Here is a 17,037-nt window from a genome sequence, read left to right on the forward strand (position 1 = left end):
AAGGAGCCAGGTTCTTCTTGGTGGTGCCAAGCAATAGGACAAGAGGCAATGGGCAGAAACTGATGCACAGCAAGTTACGCCTAAATATGAGGAACTTCTTTACTGTGAGGGTGACAGTGCACTGGAAAAAACTGGCCAGAGAGGGTGTGGAGTCCTCTCTGGAGATATTCAAAACCCATTTGGATGCAATCCTGTGCAACCTGCTCCAGGTGAACCTGCTTTAGCAGGGAATGGACTAGATGACCTCCAGTGGTTCCTTCCAACCTCAACAATTCTGCATGTGATTCTGTGAAACAAAGTTTTTGTAATTTTCTGTTTTACCAATGATATTTAAAAATGTTATCTGTTCTAAATAGAGTTAATTTCAAGATAAAGTAATGCAAGATTCAACACAATGAAACCTACCTGAAATTCCAAGCCATAGTTTTCTCTGCAGAATTCTCTCAGCTTAGGATACACATGTTCTCTTAGGGCCCTCCTTTCTGCTATTGTATCTGCATTGTGGAAAAAGATGCTATTAACAATATTTATATAAACCCTTCTTTTAGTCAGGGATACAGATTTTTCACTAAAAATGAGCCCTTAACACACACAGAGCACTAATGAAAATCAAGTGCTGGGATCTAATCCCCAAATTGTATGTTGTACAAACACATGGAAGTGTTTGCACGTGTAACAATACATGTAAAATCATGTAAATGTGTTGGTATGTGGCAAAATTGTGCTTCATATGCATCTTAATTTTGCAGCACATTACAATTCAGTGGAGCTGAATTCATTTTGTAATTCACCAGTCAGAATTTCTTTATTGATTTGACTTCTATTTAGTTTCCAAAAAGCTGAATTTTACAAATAAGAAACACCATGGAACAAAGAGATATACCAAAGGTGAAAGAGATCTCAATACTTAGAAATAAATCAACAACATGAACTAATAACATTGTCTCAAATGCTATCACTTTCTTCACCATCTTTAACCTAATAGTATCCTAAAAGTATTATTTATCATTAATAGCATTATTTATCTTTTGCCCAGGTGGTTCCTCCTATAATACTAAATGCTCAGTGCTGATATCATGTTATTCTTACCATGCAAAATGACATGTTTTGATAATGAAGTACAACATGGCAATGAAACCAAAATTATTATTAAGTTCAGTATGTCCAAGTTAATCTGAACACATTCATATAAAACATACCACTTGCACATATGGTCAAATATGCAGTAAATTCGGTTAGTAGTGAAATCTTTTGTAGATACTAAATTCTATTTCACAAGACTATGATATGTGATGGATTTTGCTATATTGTAACTGAGTTGAAACCACACAGAGGTAGCACTGTTGCTAAGTTATTTTCAAAAATAGAACATAACTGTTGTAAACCACTAGCTCTCAGTGCCATATGATGAAAAATGAAGTGTTAACTCATGAATGGTGGAGAACATCTACTGCAGGGCACACATTATTTGTGTAACTGCACTGAAACAAAACAATAGATTGCAACTGATCTGACGTTTCCCATATTGTTGCAAATAAGAGAAATATATGCAAATCCAACAATGCTTTAGAGCCACAATCAGAGCCACAGCTGATTTATCTGAGTCAGACGTCTGTTCATAGAATCATAGTCACAGATTTATAATGTTTTTATTTAAAAAATTCTAGGAAAGTGTGAAATCTGTAATTTAACATATTACACCAAACTAATAATATCCTTCTTACTATTTAAGTATATATTTGGAATATTACACAAAAGTGTAGTATAATTACCACTTATTTTCATGAACAGAAAGCAATCCAGAAACATCCAGAGAATTATTTCTCATGAAATAAAAAAGGTAAAAGGTAAAAAAAGTAAGAAAGTCCACACCAAAAGGCTTAAAAGTACAGTCAGGTTTAATCCAATTTATCTGAATTACCACAATTTTTCCTTCACAAACTTTTGATGTGGAAAAAACTCAGAGACATAGTAGCTTTCAGAAAACATCCTCTCTAAGTCCAATAATGTAATAGTATGTATTTATGCTTTAATGTTTTAAAACATACTAACTATGCTTACGTGTTCTGTCAATGGTCCAAGAAGTATTAAAGTCCTTGCTTCATCACAAGCTTTCCCATTTGACTGTCCATGCACCACGCAAGATGAGACCTTAAATCTAAAGTGCAGAGCTTTTATATATCCAATTTGAACACTGACAATAAGAGACCCTGCTCTGGGCACATTTGGAGGAGTGTAGCCTCACTTTCTCTCGCGCAGTTATTACGCTCCTCTCCCCGACACTAAAGAGGCTGCACCAGGACTGCTATGCCCAGCTCTGGAAACCCCAAATCAGGAGGAGAGGGAGGAAACTGGAGAAGCTACTGAGATAGAGGCCAAAAGCACGTGGCCTACACAGAGAGATAGAGGGACCTGGGCATGTTTAGTCCAGCAAAGAGTGTAAGAGGGACCCAACTGCAGCCTACAATTACTTCTAAGGCATTTACAAAGATGATGGAGACAAGCTCTTTGTGCCAGAGAGTACAACAAAGACAACGATAACATACTACAGCTTGGAAGTTCAGGTTGGACACCAGAAGAAGCTCTGCGGTCCTTGGAGCACTTCAAGACTCAACTAGACAAGTTCATGGTCGACCAAGTTTCTGCTGACAGCACTTCAGGAGGGAGGTTAGCCCAAGTGGCCTGACCTGAGTACCCCTTGCAACCTGCAGTAATCCTGTCTCTCAGGAGAACTTGCAGGTTTGACTTAGTTATCCAGGCTGCTTGTACACTACCTGGGAGGACAATTGCTCCTGTCTGGGCTAGTGGGAGCAAAGCTGTAGAGTAAAATAGCTGGTGTCAAGGACCCAATGCCCATGCCGTATGTTTTTCAGGGCATTTTACTTTAGATTGAGCTCAACCCTCACAAACATTTGGAATGCATTTGGTGAGCACCTCGAGTTATCTTCCAGTTTTTCATCGAAAAGGAATCCAATTCATGCACACCAAGACCCCACTATGATGTGAGTCAAAGTGTATTAGATAGTGATGATTGAGAGATTTACTTCACTTGCAGATCTCGATGAATATAGACACATCCTACAATTATTTAGGAATTGAGTGAAAAAACCAGCACTCTCAGCTCAGAGCTGCCTGTGTCAGTAAATAAAAGGGATGGATGAGTTTCTCCCTCCTCAGGATCCACAATCATTAATTTCCTCTCATGCTTTAGTGTCTAAGTCATCCTTTTCTTGCAGAATGTAGCACACAGCTAACAAGGCTAATTAGTCAGAGGGTGCCATGGTGCCAACACAGCAATATTTTGGCTCCAAAGCAATGGTGTTGCTGTACCTTGTGATAAAAGCTAACTGTGTAGTTTGCTTTATTTGAAATGCTTCATTTTTTAACTTCACAGTAACTGAGACCCTTAGATCAGTCAGTCATAGAAGACTATATATTCTATTTTCTTTGCCTTAATACAGGTTAATTTTGGCATGGAAGTTTATGAAAATGCAGAGCATCATATCTTCATGATCAAGTAGAATAAGTTCTGTTGAAAACCAACTTACTGCTCAATTACTGAGATAAAACAAAATGATACTTGCCTTTTTAAATGAAAATCAATCATGACTACAGCTTGGTTATTAAGGAAGCAACAATACACAGTTATTGTTTGCAGTTAATTAAGCGTGACAGCAGAGAGAACACTCTTACTAGGGATCTAAAGAAGTCTAAGTTGCAGGAACAACAACAAAAAAAGGAAGTATTGGAAAAAAGCAGAATTTAAGAGTAAACATGATTAAATGACAAATGGGAAATATTTTGTCTGAGGTTTACAACAGATAAAACAGTTCTGCTACTTCGTGTTTATGCCCACAGGATTTGTACCGCAGAACCCCGCTGGCTCTAGTTTTAGAACATGGTGCTGTTCCCTGCAGCGTAACATGTGTAGTCTTGTTCAGAAAATGAAACAACACACTGCAGGAGTAGTTCTACGTTTGTAATATCTTAAAAATGAAATAGATAAAACATTTCTTCAACTAGAACTGTGGTCTGGATAAGACACTCAGCATACCTATTCTGTATTTTTATTCCTACCTCCATATCTAATGGAATGTGTTTATCTAATTGGAATTTGAGTCTGGTGCTTATATTAATTAATTCAAAGAATTCCTGTAAATGAAATAAGTTTTGAAAATTTAAGGAAACAGAAGTGTATATAGTTAAGATGAGCTATGGTAATTAGTATGGATGGCAGATAAGCTGGTTTAATTAAATATAATCTAACTTGATTTAAAGTGACAGCAAATCTGTGAAGCTGGCAGCTCCTAACAACAAAAATGTCACACAGGCAAATTCCGCCTTCCAGGCTGCTGCTGCAGATGAACGGATTAACTAAATTACATTCTTTTAGCAGACAAAATGAGACAGTAGTTGTGAGATGAGCTTTCTACACCTCTTGATGTTAATTCTGAAACTCAGAAATACAAATAATAGTTCACAATAAACTGTGGGAATGAAACTAAATCTCATAAAACATAAAAGAAAACTTAAAAAAAAACCCCCAACCCTAAACTTTTCTCCACTATTTAAATGAACCCAAACCCCAAGTCTTGCACAAGACAGTGACTTGCTGAGTGCACATCTCCCATACAAGAGCCATCTCTTGCAGATGGCTGCCTCCTAAGCCATTCCACAACCACACTGCCCTGCCCACCCCTGCACTTGGAACTGACTAAGAATGTGCAGCCTCCTTCTCCTCATGCTCCCCAGGGTAATCCTGAGGACTGAACTGAATTAGTCACATATCCATCTACATCCTTTCTCCTGTCCAATAAACACAACTGTTTGTGTGCAGTGTGATTTCTGAAGGCTTGTAGCTCAGTCAAACCACTGCCAGTTTTCATTAGAATATGCCAAGGTGCTGCTTCTTAGTGTGAACTACTCCCATGCCAAAGTCTGACCTTCAAACACAAGCTGTTCTGCTATTAAAGTCACTTATTTTAATAGAGCAAGTACATTTTTCATTGTTGTGTTAGTAAACAGATGATGCGGATTTACAAAGAGTTGCCAAACATTAATCTCTGGGATAAATCTAAGTCACGGAACACAGCCCTGTTGAAGAAAATTTCAAAATGTCGATGCAAGTGAACAGGAAGAGTTAACATACAAGCCTGATGGAAATTGCCCACTCCCAAGCAGCAGTTATTCAGTCCTAAGACCAAACAGTTTATCTCCTTGCTGGTGGTGTACTGGTCTGAGTACAGTGATGTGAACGGCTGTTTTCATTTATGTGGGCAGCAGTCACACAACGACTCTACTCAGTCAAGGCTCAATGCAGCTGAACAAGGAGATTGCTCAGCCCCATTCGCCTATCCTGTGTTGCAAAGGAGGTGCCAATGTGGGGACAGTGAGCCCTCAACCACTATCAAAGGAGCAGCACATTCAAGTTGACAATCTGTTAATGGAAAAGTAACCTGTGAGTAACCATATCCATGCATGATGCAAGCTAAGGCCCTCAAGCAGAGGAAAATCCTAAGCATGGAGTGTGTTTGCCCTACCACTTTTTGACTGACAGAGGAACGTTGCAATACCCAGCTTGAGAGAGCCAGCAGGAAAATTGCTGACTGACATAACAAGTTGCGGCAGGCAGCTGAACCTGGAAGAACCTATGCAGAAAAAGAAGAAAAAAAAAAAAGGAAAAGCTGCTCTTGCAGCTGTTTAAGGCACCACAGAAATGACTGTCATATGGGGTCACAGAGCTGTCTACAGGTTTCATCTCCAGGCAGTCACCCAAGAAAGAGCAGCTCCTTGTATGTGCGGAAGATACAATTTCTTTATCATCCCCTGCACTCTTGGTGTTCTTGTGCTTTGCAGTGGTCAGGAGAGACACTTGCTGGAAGTCTTCACCTCACGGCTTTCAGCCCACCTCTCTGCTGCCATAGTCCCCTGCACATTTCACACCGTTACATGTATTAACACATGATGTTGGACTCTCTTGTGCAACTATGGAAGCCCTGGATGAGCAGTGAACTTCTGATCTAGTCCTGAATGCATGTTCACTAAGATATCCAGCTGTTTGCTTTCTCTTAAGTTTTTAAGTGCTTAGATTTGATAGAAGGGTAGGACAGATTGTTGCCACAGGATTTTTTAATGCATTGCAATACTAAAAAAAAAGTGGGTATTTTATAACCATTGTCTAGTAGCTGCAGTGAGAATTTCAGCACTTTAATTATCTAAGGTTAAAAATTACTCAGCAGCAGTGCCAAGTAAGAAGTGGCTGTCAAGCCTCTTAATGCTAGTATGTTCTTGACCCATTTGACTGTTCAACTGAATTATTCCTTTTAAACTACGCTTTTTACTGATAAGGCACAACAGCATTGTGTATTACCCATGCTACTAGAAACTTCGAATACCAGAAGGTAACATGTTCCTAAATATTATGGAAAACTTGTCTCTGAAAATAATACCATAATAATAAGTAATTTGCATTTCTATAGTGCCTTTCATCTCAGAATCAGAGCATTTTGCAAGCAATAATTGAGCTTGAATCACATAGCAGGTAAGAGAGGTAGAAAAAAACCTTGAGTTCCCTAGTACCCTTGCCATCCTAGAAAATGAACTCCATGGACACTTGTCATTTTTTTTCCCTTGGAGTTTCTGTGGGGAGAGATCATTAGAATAGGCATCCAAAGCTTCCCAAGATTAGGTAGACTGGGAATGGGAACAGGCTGCTCTGGGTCAATTCCCAGCGTCCCTTCCCCAAACAAAAATGCCAACCTTCAGATCTCTACTGGCTCTCTGGAAGGCAAATGAGAAATTGGACAGACTGAAGACCATTCATTAATTCAACTAAACCCCACAACTAACTAACCATCCAAAAAAATTCTGATTAGCAAAACACTGCAACATTACTGTGATGTAACACAGCTGCATGTCCTCACTCCATCTGGTGGTTGGAGCTCTCTCACCAGACGTGCACAAAGTCTACGTGACTCAACCTTCTCAGTTTTTAAAAAAACATAACTACAAGATTGGACAAAGCATTTCAGCCCAAAGGAAAGTCTGCTTGTCATGAAAGTCAGAATAAATATTGAAAAATAACATTAAGATGGTAAGTAATTCTGAAATGTGTCTCTCAAGTGGGAAGAAATGACAGGATGTGACTACAAATTTGTGATCTACACCAGAACACTTAAACAAACAAATGACCTAACTAGGCAGGATTCATAATGTAGGGTATAATAATAAGCCTAAAACTTATAGTTGCAGCAATTACCTCTTCTTTTTTAGCCCCAAATCAAACAATACCTGATTTTAAAAGAGGCATAGTTTTCTCTGAAATGTTCCATGCTGTCAGTTCAGTAAGATGTCAAATGTAAAAAACCACATAAACAGTAAGTAAACATATGCAACATGTATTTTTTAAAATTATGTTTTAAAAATTATAATGGCCAGACTTCTCAGTGTCATTTTATAGAATGCCCTGCATCTTGACTGCTAATATGCTTAACCAGTGCCACCTATTGGCTTAACAGTAACATCCAAATAATTAAAACCAAAAAGAGTTGACTAATAAAATCAGAGGAGTCAAGAACCATGTTAAAATACAGAATTTAGGGGAAACATCAATATTAAACTGATATAACAGATGGGAAAAGTGGTTCCTATATACAAACGTCAAGATTCAAATTTTCATTATTCACATGATTGTCTTCCCAATTTGAAACAAATATTGGTTTCTGACAGTTCTACTCTGTATGCAGCATGCTTACATGAAACAAATTTTGGAATCAGATCCAAACATTGGTGAAGTTAATGGAAAGATCTGCTAATCTCAGCAGATTTTAAATGAAGTTCTATCATTTGGCACATATTGAAAACCCGTATCTTTTGATACCTTACTGACTTCCACAGTCTGCATGAAATCTCTCAATCCATAAATAAATCAACCAGTAAATAAACAGTACATACTCTTTTGTCAGTCTAGTGGTGATGGTATGGATGAGGACTCTGAAGGAGAATTTTATCTCATATCGTGTCCTAATTAACTAACCTCACATTACCCCTTGGGAACACAGCACCCTTATATGTAGATGTTCTTAAACAAAACAAGAAAAGCTAGGTTGACCTGGAATCCTTTCCCAAGCCTGCAAATGCTCCTAGACTGCTCCTTGGGTGCATAGGTGTCCTTGTGTCCCTTGACTGTGATTTGTGGCAAACACGGAAACGCAGACGTGTCTGCATGCAAATGCCAACAAACAGCAGGAGCTTCAGCGACACCACAGGTTGAAGGCAGAATCTCTACAGGGGGAGAGCCTTTTGCACTCTGCAAACTGCACAAGTGGAGGAATTCAAAAATGTCTAATTCTTTCATTTAATAAAGCAAGCAAGTTAGGAAAAGCTCAAGAAAACATGACAATTTGCAAACCATTATTGTCATACAATTAAATGATGTGACAGGAGAAACTGAAGACACAGCACATTTAGAAACACCTAAATTAAGTCTAAAAATTATCTCTGCAGAACACCAAAGGTTATTAAAATAAGCACTGGAAAACAACAAGGCCTGTTAGGGACAAGAATTTGCTACTATAATCAAAATTAATGTGAAAGAAAAACTTCTTGTGAAATCTAAAGGAGGAGTTCTGAATGAGTTGTGGAAATATGAGTAACAGAGAACAGAAGTAAGGGCCAGTGCAGTAACAACGTTATGGGCAAAAATCCCACTGATTCATTGAGAAGTGTCAACTCACACTTCAAAAAATTATGGAATTTTCCAGAAAGCCCAAAAAAGACTTACAACACTGGAAAATGCTTTTAACCATTAAGTTGTGTGTACTGCAGTAGCTTTGCTACTTCTTTTTCTCACATCACTAAACCAAAGAGAAAACCATCAGGGTGTGTTACTAAGGCACTTAAGGTAATGAGGCTGTGGCAGTCAATAAAGCAAAAGCATGTCACATTCTTCCTCATAACTGCAGGTCCATGTTCTTGAAGAGAATGAAGTAGTATCTTGTAGGCTTTGAGAAAGCATAAAGCAGATCAGAGCCCTAAAAAACCACAAGAAAGCCAGTCTCATAAAAGCACACACTTATTTCATGGTACAGTCTAGTACAGGACCATTAAATACACCTCATTCTGAAGAAATTCCAGTAAACACTCCTATGTGACTTTGCATCTGGCGGTACTGCAAAACAATTGAAGAGCTCTGCAAGCACTGTTGGCTCCGGAGTGAAGTTGCTCTTCCCTCATCTAAATTTTCTACTTTAGGGGCACAGGTCACAGAGTTCCAATCCAGCTTGCATTCTTGGTTGTTTGGTGCAGTACAGCCACAGTTTGGGTCTACAAAACTGGTGAACTCGGCTGGGTCGACTGGAAAAGCATGACTGATAAATGCAGCCTACTGTATGGGCTTCAAGTGAAAGATGCGAAGACTTTTATGCCAGAAGATGAAAAAGTCTCGAACCTGACACTTTTGGGTGTGCAGAAGCACCCACACAAGAATAAGAGTTGCTGGTTGCTGCCAGTGCAGTAAGCTTGCATGAATACATAGTAGGAGTTTTCTTTGCAACAGATTTTTTTTCTCGATGCTAAATGGAGAGGTTTAAATAACATCACTGATCAGTCAGAATAGCTCATGGCTGCTGTAGAAACTGTTACCAAAGATGAAGAAATGAAATGACAACCCCAGCAAAGGAGAGCAGCTGCAAGAGGGCATTAAGTCCAGAACAATGGGACTCCATGAGGGAGGGATGCCAGAAACTCAACTACGGCTTGCCTGAAGAGGAGAATCTCAACTGATTTCTTTAAAGGACTACTTCACATACTGACAGACAATTTCAGCCTTGGTATTAACACCCACTTACAGGACCTGTGGTACAGGAGTTTTTAAAAGTGAGAATTCCAGGTAGGGTCTACACTGAAACTCATTGAACATGGCCAAATAATTTACAAAGTTGGCTCGTTTTGATGGATTATGTAATGTCTGAGAGGCAAACAGTGATTGACATGTAAAGGAAGAGTGATTTATCAGATCTTGTTCTCCTTACCCTCCCAATTCTAATGATTCATCTAAGCATTATTTTTAGTGAAGATTATATAATCCAGTTGAAAAGGCCATTTTTAATAAATTCTATAATGTACCTGTTTTTATTGGTCAAATATTTTTCTGATGCCTTGATTTTCCTAGCTATTGCTTTCTTGCTCTAGGTTTTACTAATTTCTTCTGCTTGCTAACCACATTATGTAAAGGTAACAGTAAATCTGCATTTTAACAATCTTGAGGAGTTAGCAACTGAAAAAGCTCAACACATGTTCTAGTCACTTCATTTGAGATGCAGATGTATTTGAAACAAGTAAGTTTAATTTCTCACAAATACCTTATACAAGTATGATACAGAAAATAGTATTTAAAGAAAACTTCCAGAACTGGCCTACCAACTTAATTAATTGGTGACTGAACTACAGAATATTTCTCAGATTAGCAATTTCAAATTACTTTATCCATCCTCCCCAACTCTTCACTCTTATTTTCCCGATAATATACCCAATGAGTTATAATTACCTTTAAAGGAGGATAAAGACCTTTTATGATGCTATGCTCTCAATGGCAGCGTAGAATCTAGCTGAAAGGGTGGACTTAACTTTATTTCCATTTCTTGCACTGCCAAACACTATCAGTCTTTCTCAGTGCCTACAAAGGTATTTGTCCCTTGGCCACAGAATAGAGAAAGAATAATCTTTTATCTGCCACACCTACACACGGTTAAAGACAACTGAATCCGGAACTGGAGATTTTGTTTGAAACTATTTTGAATTTACATAATGACTGTGAGGAGCTGACTGTGGCATTAAGATTGGAACATTATACCAGCAATGGAATTGCTTAATAGAATTATATAATATTATACATGGTTGATTATAGAAAGTGTAAAAAAGAACATTTTTAATTAAAACAGGCAGGGTATAAAGAGATTATTTGCATTTAAATCTCTGTTTTCTAAAAAAAGAGAGGAATAAATGATGAACTGTGTCTTCTACATGTCTTCTGTTCTCTTTTGAAAAGCATTAACTCATTGACTGACATTAAACAAATCAGACCAACAAATCACCATGTAAATAAGAGAAATCCTGTAAATGAGTCTCCTCCTCCCATTCATAAATAAACCATCAAAGCAAAAGCTGTAACATGAGCCATAACATTAGAGACATTTCAAAAATGCCTGATTTCCGGAAAAGCTTCACCTGAAACAAGCAGACCACTGCAGGACACATGCATCCATGGTAAAATCATCCTTATGGGACTTTATTTATTTATATTATCTGTCTTTTGTACAGATGCTCAGATCGAGTTCCTGACATGGTAAAAGGATGAGGAGGCAGAAACTGGATTTGAGAAATTTGTGAATAATTACATACAGCAGTTACTGAAAGCTACTGAAACTCATTCTAAACAAGGAAATTTTCAAGAAACTTTTTACTTTTGGTCGTTTTATTGACTAACGAGCTTATTTTGTGTCTGTATGTTGCTTGTAAGCATGACCATAGTGCTATGGAAGACATACCACAGCAGTGTGCTGTACAGTCTGCTTTCCCCTGTATTTTCTTAACTGGTTTGGAGACTGCTCATGAAGAGTGAGATAATCTATCTGGAATGGCACAGGTATGTTTGCTCCTGCTTCAGGCAGGAGGACACATCTGAAGGCCTCAAGAAGTCCCTTGCAGCCTGTAGTCTGTGATTTGCACAACAAAAAATGACAAATGAAATAGCTGTCTAAGGTCCCTTGGACCTCTGTTACACGCACACATACCTGCTTTAGATGCATGTCATGGAACTCAATGGCATTAACTTTGCTCACCACAGATGGCTTAATTTTTTATAATCCTATGTTGGAAATGACTTGCATTTCAAAGAAAATCATGATCCAAATTTTGCTAGTGTTTCGATATACCAAATTAGGGATCACACAAACAGAAATGCTTCAGTAACTTGTTTCAAGAGCACTGCGTAATTCTTCATCACTTTAAAATGTAATAGAATACATATATAGGTAAAACAAGACCATTCTCACATAATAATATGATTCTGTAATTTTCCTAGTATCTTCTAGCAACCACTCCTAAAAAGATCAATACTTACTGCTCACTGATATCTGAACTATCAAAAATATTATAGGGTGAAAAATAGAAATTTTCTTCAGAACTTACTACTTTGTCTTGCCAGAACAGTACAGGCTATGAATGTAGCCCCCAGGACTATTATCAAGGAAGAAAATATTTTTCTTTTGATCTCCTTTTCTAGAATTTGTGTGGCCTTTATTAAACAGCAGTAGGTATGGAAAAATAAAAATATTAACTCCTTAGTTACAAGAAAATCACTTATAAAGTGGTCATACATTATTTATGATAATTATGACAGTAAAGCAAGATCCTCTAGATGTGTCGTGTTGGCATAGTTAGGGATGGAAAATTCTTGATAATAAAATAATTCTTAGATTAGAGTCCTGCATAACACACTGGACTCCTTTGGATCAGATCTCATATCTTAGGCTCCTTAGATTGTTGAACCCTGTCATTTCCTTATTTATTTCCTAGTATGGCTCCATTTTAATACCTCTACAGGAACAAGCACATTCAGATACCTAGGTCTTCACAATTAACCTCTTTCTATACACAAATAGACAAAAATGGATCATTACAATGATGGTTTTGGATAAAGTTACTCTTTTAGGGAGATCTGCTTTTAGGTATCCTTTCTCCACAGATATTCTCACTTCTGTTTTTTGAGATCTCTTCTTTGGCTGAATACGCATGGTCTTGTTCATAAAAAATTCCCAATAAAATTAGCAGGACTAGGCATTTTACTGGGCAATAATCTATCTCAAGATTTGGAAAGATTGTTACAAGCACCAAGACTATTGACTAATTAGTAAAGCAACTAGACAAATTCATGGAAGCAAAGGGCCTCACAGGTTATTAAGCACAAAGACATAACCTTCATCATTTTGTCCCTGTTGTGATTCGTTATTCTTTCATCATACATCTGAAATTGCCAGGGTCAGAGAGGAGTATTGGGCTCCTTTGGTCTAACTTACTAAGCCTGATCTTACTGCATTTGCTTCTCGTTTATCTTGTATGTAACAGCTGATTTGCATAACTCTGTAAGTATGGATAACTCACCTAAAGGTATTTAACACACATGGTTACTCACTAGTTCTCAATCATTTAAAAGTAATCTTAATCTAATATTTTTAACCTAACTTAAACTCTGAAACTAAAGCTGTCCAGATAGGGCTCTAAGTCATTAATTCTCTTTTCATCTTAATGTTTTGCAGAGCATTACTAGTTAGAGACTAAATAAGAATTTCACAAATAACATTGCTATGTATCATACATATACTATAATAATCTCAACACCTGTTTCAGTCTGGAGATTTATAAAGCCTAGATGAGACTGTAAAGGTACTCAATTGCTAATAGGGTGAAATGGGGTCTATTAATAAATTTTTTCAAGGGTTTAATCATACCACAGATGAGTGTTACTATACTGAAGACTGCAGCTCTTCCACCCCAGGAAATGCTAACAGCAGGCTGAACAAGAGTATCTGACAGGCTCTGACAGTTTGAAATTTGACCTGCTTAGCTATTTGATCAATCCCAAGGATTGATACGTACAACAGCATGACTCTGGATTAAGATCAGCGTGGAAGTCCTGCCATTTGCTAGTCTTCCCAGTTTCTGGCAGGAAGTGTATTTTGAATACTCTGATAAATCTAGTCTCTAAAGGTGACTTTTTCCTCTAGATCCAGATTCTGCACAAGAATGACTGTAGCTGCTCTGTCCAGCACAGTGCCCTGTCTCCAACAGTGGGCAATAACAGGTGGTGATAGAGGAAGTTTAAGACAAGGCCAAAGACAGAGGGAGCCATTTAATTATGATGGTGAAGAGGTGGCTTACAAGACCTGCATTTGGTACGTGTCCTCCTTGCCCAGCACAGCAGCATGCACATGGTACTCCGCACTGACTCGGGCCTTCTTACTACTTACTTTGCTACACTGCTTGCTTTCAGCTACCTGTGATTTAGCTCTACTCCCCTTTTGACTATAGATTTTGTAAGTAAAAACTTCTCTCTGATACAAACCCTATATTAATAAGAGTAGTGTCAAGCCAGTGGAGTTATTTTGGAGGAGCACTGACACAATCACGATTAAATTGTGTTCTCTATCTATTATTATCCTTCTTTAATTAAAATTCCAGTAAAGGGATAAAGCAGTTGTCTTGAACAGCACTGCCTATAATAAAACCTGTCAGATTTCTTTGTATTCCATACACATGATGATTTATGATATTATATTTATATCTACCACCCTCAATATATTAAAACCTTAAATTACTGTAGGTAGATATTAGTAACATATTATTACTGCAGCCTGAAAGGATATCTCATCACAAAATACTCTTTCAGATGCTAAATTCAAAGGAATTTCAAAGACTTGTTTTAGATGAAAATAATTACCACTTGGGCACTGCCCTCATATCTTGAATTAGAAGTTTAGTAACTCCTTGAAGTTTTGCTTATGTGATATACATTTTAAAAGTTTCCAAACAAAACTCAAAGTCTAATGTAGTATTTTCTCTTGTGTGTTCACAAACCTGAGGACACATGCCCACAGTCATGTAGGTAAGTTTCTTAAGAGGAATTATTTTTCTGCATAAGCTTAGAGATAGGATGCCAAGTTATGTAGTTATGTACCTTTTGTACTACACTGCTCTTATGTGATTACACAAATCCCACCACAGAATACACGTGGCCTCCTTGAAACACAGCCTTGGAAATCCTCTTCAGCTTGCTGCACAGCAGACTGCTGCTCAGCTGAGAGGTCTTCCCACTGCCCTTGAGCAGGCAGAAAACAAACACCCCTCTCTTGATGAGGGAAGGCACTGGGATGCTGCCTGCTTGGTAATGCCTCTCATTTCAAAGGTCTCACACCTTGCTGAGGGAGCAATTCACAATAAGGACCCAATTCAATACCCCTGCTGTCCGTCATCTAGTATATTATTTGAGATATTAATATCGCATGGAATTTGCACACTTGTTTCATTGTCCCTCACTGTACTTAGAAACCGTGTGAAGGGTCCAGAAGTTCCTCTTCATCACTGAAAGAAAGCCACTGCCCCCAAGAACGAGGCACAGCCTAGCATGCAAATACATCTGAAGAAATAAAGCAATATTTGCCAAGTTAGAAAGAAAAAAAAAAAAGAAATTGTAAGTTCTGCTTTGTTTTAATATTATTTCTTCAACACTTTGAAAAGCAGTCATAGAACCCAATCTGCAGGTGCATATAACTCTGTTTACAAGTTTACTTGTGGATAAAATCTAAACTCCTCTGTAAAGCTTTTACTTTTACAATAGCATGCAACAAAATCCAGGCAGTTCTTCATCATTGCTAGAAATACAACCTTGAGTGATACCCTTTGAACATATTCAGGTCTCATAGGAGACTGAGCACTACCAGCAAGTTTGAATACAGTCTATGACAGTGTGGCTTGAGTGTCACACATCCACTTATACCACTCTACAGGGTTTATAATATTTTATATAATTTATGTATATGTGTGCATATGTGTCTACAGACACCTATAGATACAGAAAAAATACAAAAAATTTTAATATTTTAAATATTATAAAAGAATGGATATGTGGTCAAAAATTTTAAGTAGATAGTGTAAATACCTAATCCATTTGAAGCTGGTAACTCCAGGTGTTGTTTAGCAGGAAGGCGACTGACTTTCAGATAATTTTGCATATTTCTACACATCAAGAAGAAACCACAAACCCAACAAATTACACTGCTTGCTCTTTTACTAAAAAAACCCCACCCAATACCTCTTGATCATAGTATTGTTGTCAAATGCACGTCCTACCTTTTGTGGAAAATTAAACAAAAGTTCTCGATGTTGCCATTTGTGTATTTGGTACGTTTAGAGCAAATCCGTAGCCCAGTCCACAGGCTGCATAAGCAGATAACCCACACGAAGAACAGGAGGCCACAAAGAGCAGTTCTTTTCATACAGACTATCAGATTATTATAGTTTTTGGAGTTTATCTGCGTGACAGAATAACAGGCTTGAGGATCTCCTTAGCAAAAAATCATCTTGTACTGGTTCTGCTTGAGATCTGCTAGGATACTCTACCTTGCAGAAAAAATTAAAGCCTACATAAGACTTGGTCATACAGTCTCAAGGAGAGTCAGATCTTGCTTTTTGCTCAACCACAAAAACAATGGAGCTGTTCCATAGCACAAGAGAAAAGAGAAAATTACACATAGAAGAAGTACTGAAAATGGCAGGTTTCTTTCCAACTTAATAAATGCTTGGTATCTAACCTCTGGACTTCCTGAAATAAAACACATTTCAAATCAAGGTTCACACCAAACCTGGGTACATGAATGATTTTTCTCCCCCAAACTCTGAGATACTTAATCTCTAAAACTACTGAACTCCCCTTTTCTTTTTTCCCCAAGTGGTACCTTGGTTTTTGACTCTTAAACACTACAGTGATGTGCGTCACACAAGACCATAAATAGGTACAAAATTAGGTAACCAGAACTAACACTTAGCACAAAAAAAGTCCTGGAGTTATTTGTCTCCACATCTCCGCAACACCTCCTTTGCAATTTCATGCACTCGAACATCTGTGGTTTTCTTTAGCTAAGGAATAAATTCCACTCAGATTATATAAAATTGTCTTTATAAAAAGATCTTCATGTAACGTATCCAAGCAGGGACACCATATGGTATTTTGTGACTGGTCAGAACGGACCATCATTAAGCATTCTTCTGGCTTTTGAATAACTTTCCACTTCAACAATTATATTTTCCTTAAGGAAAACAATATTTCAGGTAAAAATAATATAACAGACCTGGAACATGCTAAGAATGCAAGATTATGCCTTTCTCTTATCACATATGGCAATAACTTTGTAATTAAAGCAATCATAATTCTTCATGTGTTTTGAGTTACCTACCATCATGTTCCAAACTACAAAATCACAT

At 37.6% G+C, this 17,037-nt stretch overlaps 1 protein-coding gene across 1 annotated transcript in view; it reads right to left on the reverse strand.

Moving 5' to 3' along the window:
* NWD2 (NACHT and WD repeat domain containing 2) overlaps positions 1-15,029 on the reverse strand; it is a 47,849-nt gene extending 32,820 nt beyond the window's left edge. The window contains exons 1-3 of the mRNA XM_042053361.1: positions 14,972-15,029; positions 5,541-5,648; positions 406-581 (exon numbers count right to left, since the gene is read on the reverse strand). Coding sequence (XP_041909295.1) covers positions 406-581; positions 5,541-5,648; positions 14,972-15,029 — 342 coding nt within the window. The remainder of the gene's footprint in view (positions 1-405; positions 582-5,540; positions 5,649-14,971) is intronic.
* Between the last annotated feature and the right edge of the window lie 2,008 nt (positions 15,030-17,037).

This window comes from Corvus kubaryi, unplaced genomic scaffold (genome assembly GCF_017639235.1).
Source record: "Corvus kubaryi isolate FWS band 111438036 unplaced genomic scaffold, C.kubaryi_AGA036_p1.0 split1-131, whole genome shotgun sequence".
Taxonomy (NCBI): domain Eukaryota; kingdom Metazoa; phylum Chordata; class Aves; order Passeriformes; family Corvidae; genus Corvus; species Corvus kubaryi.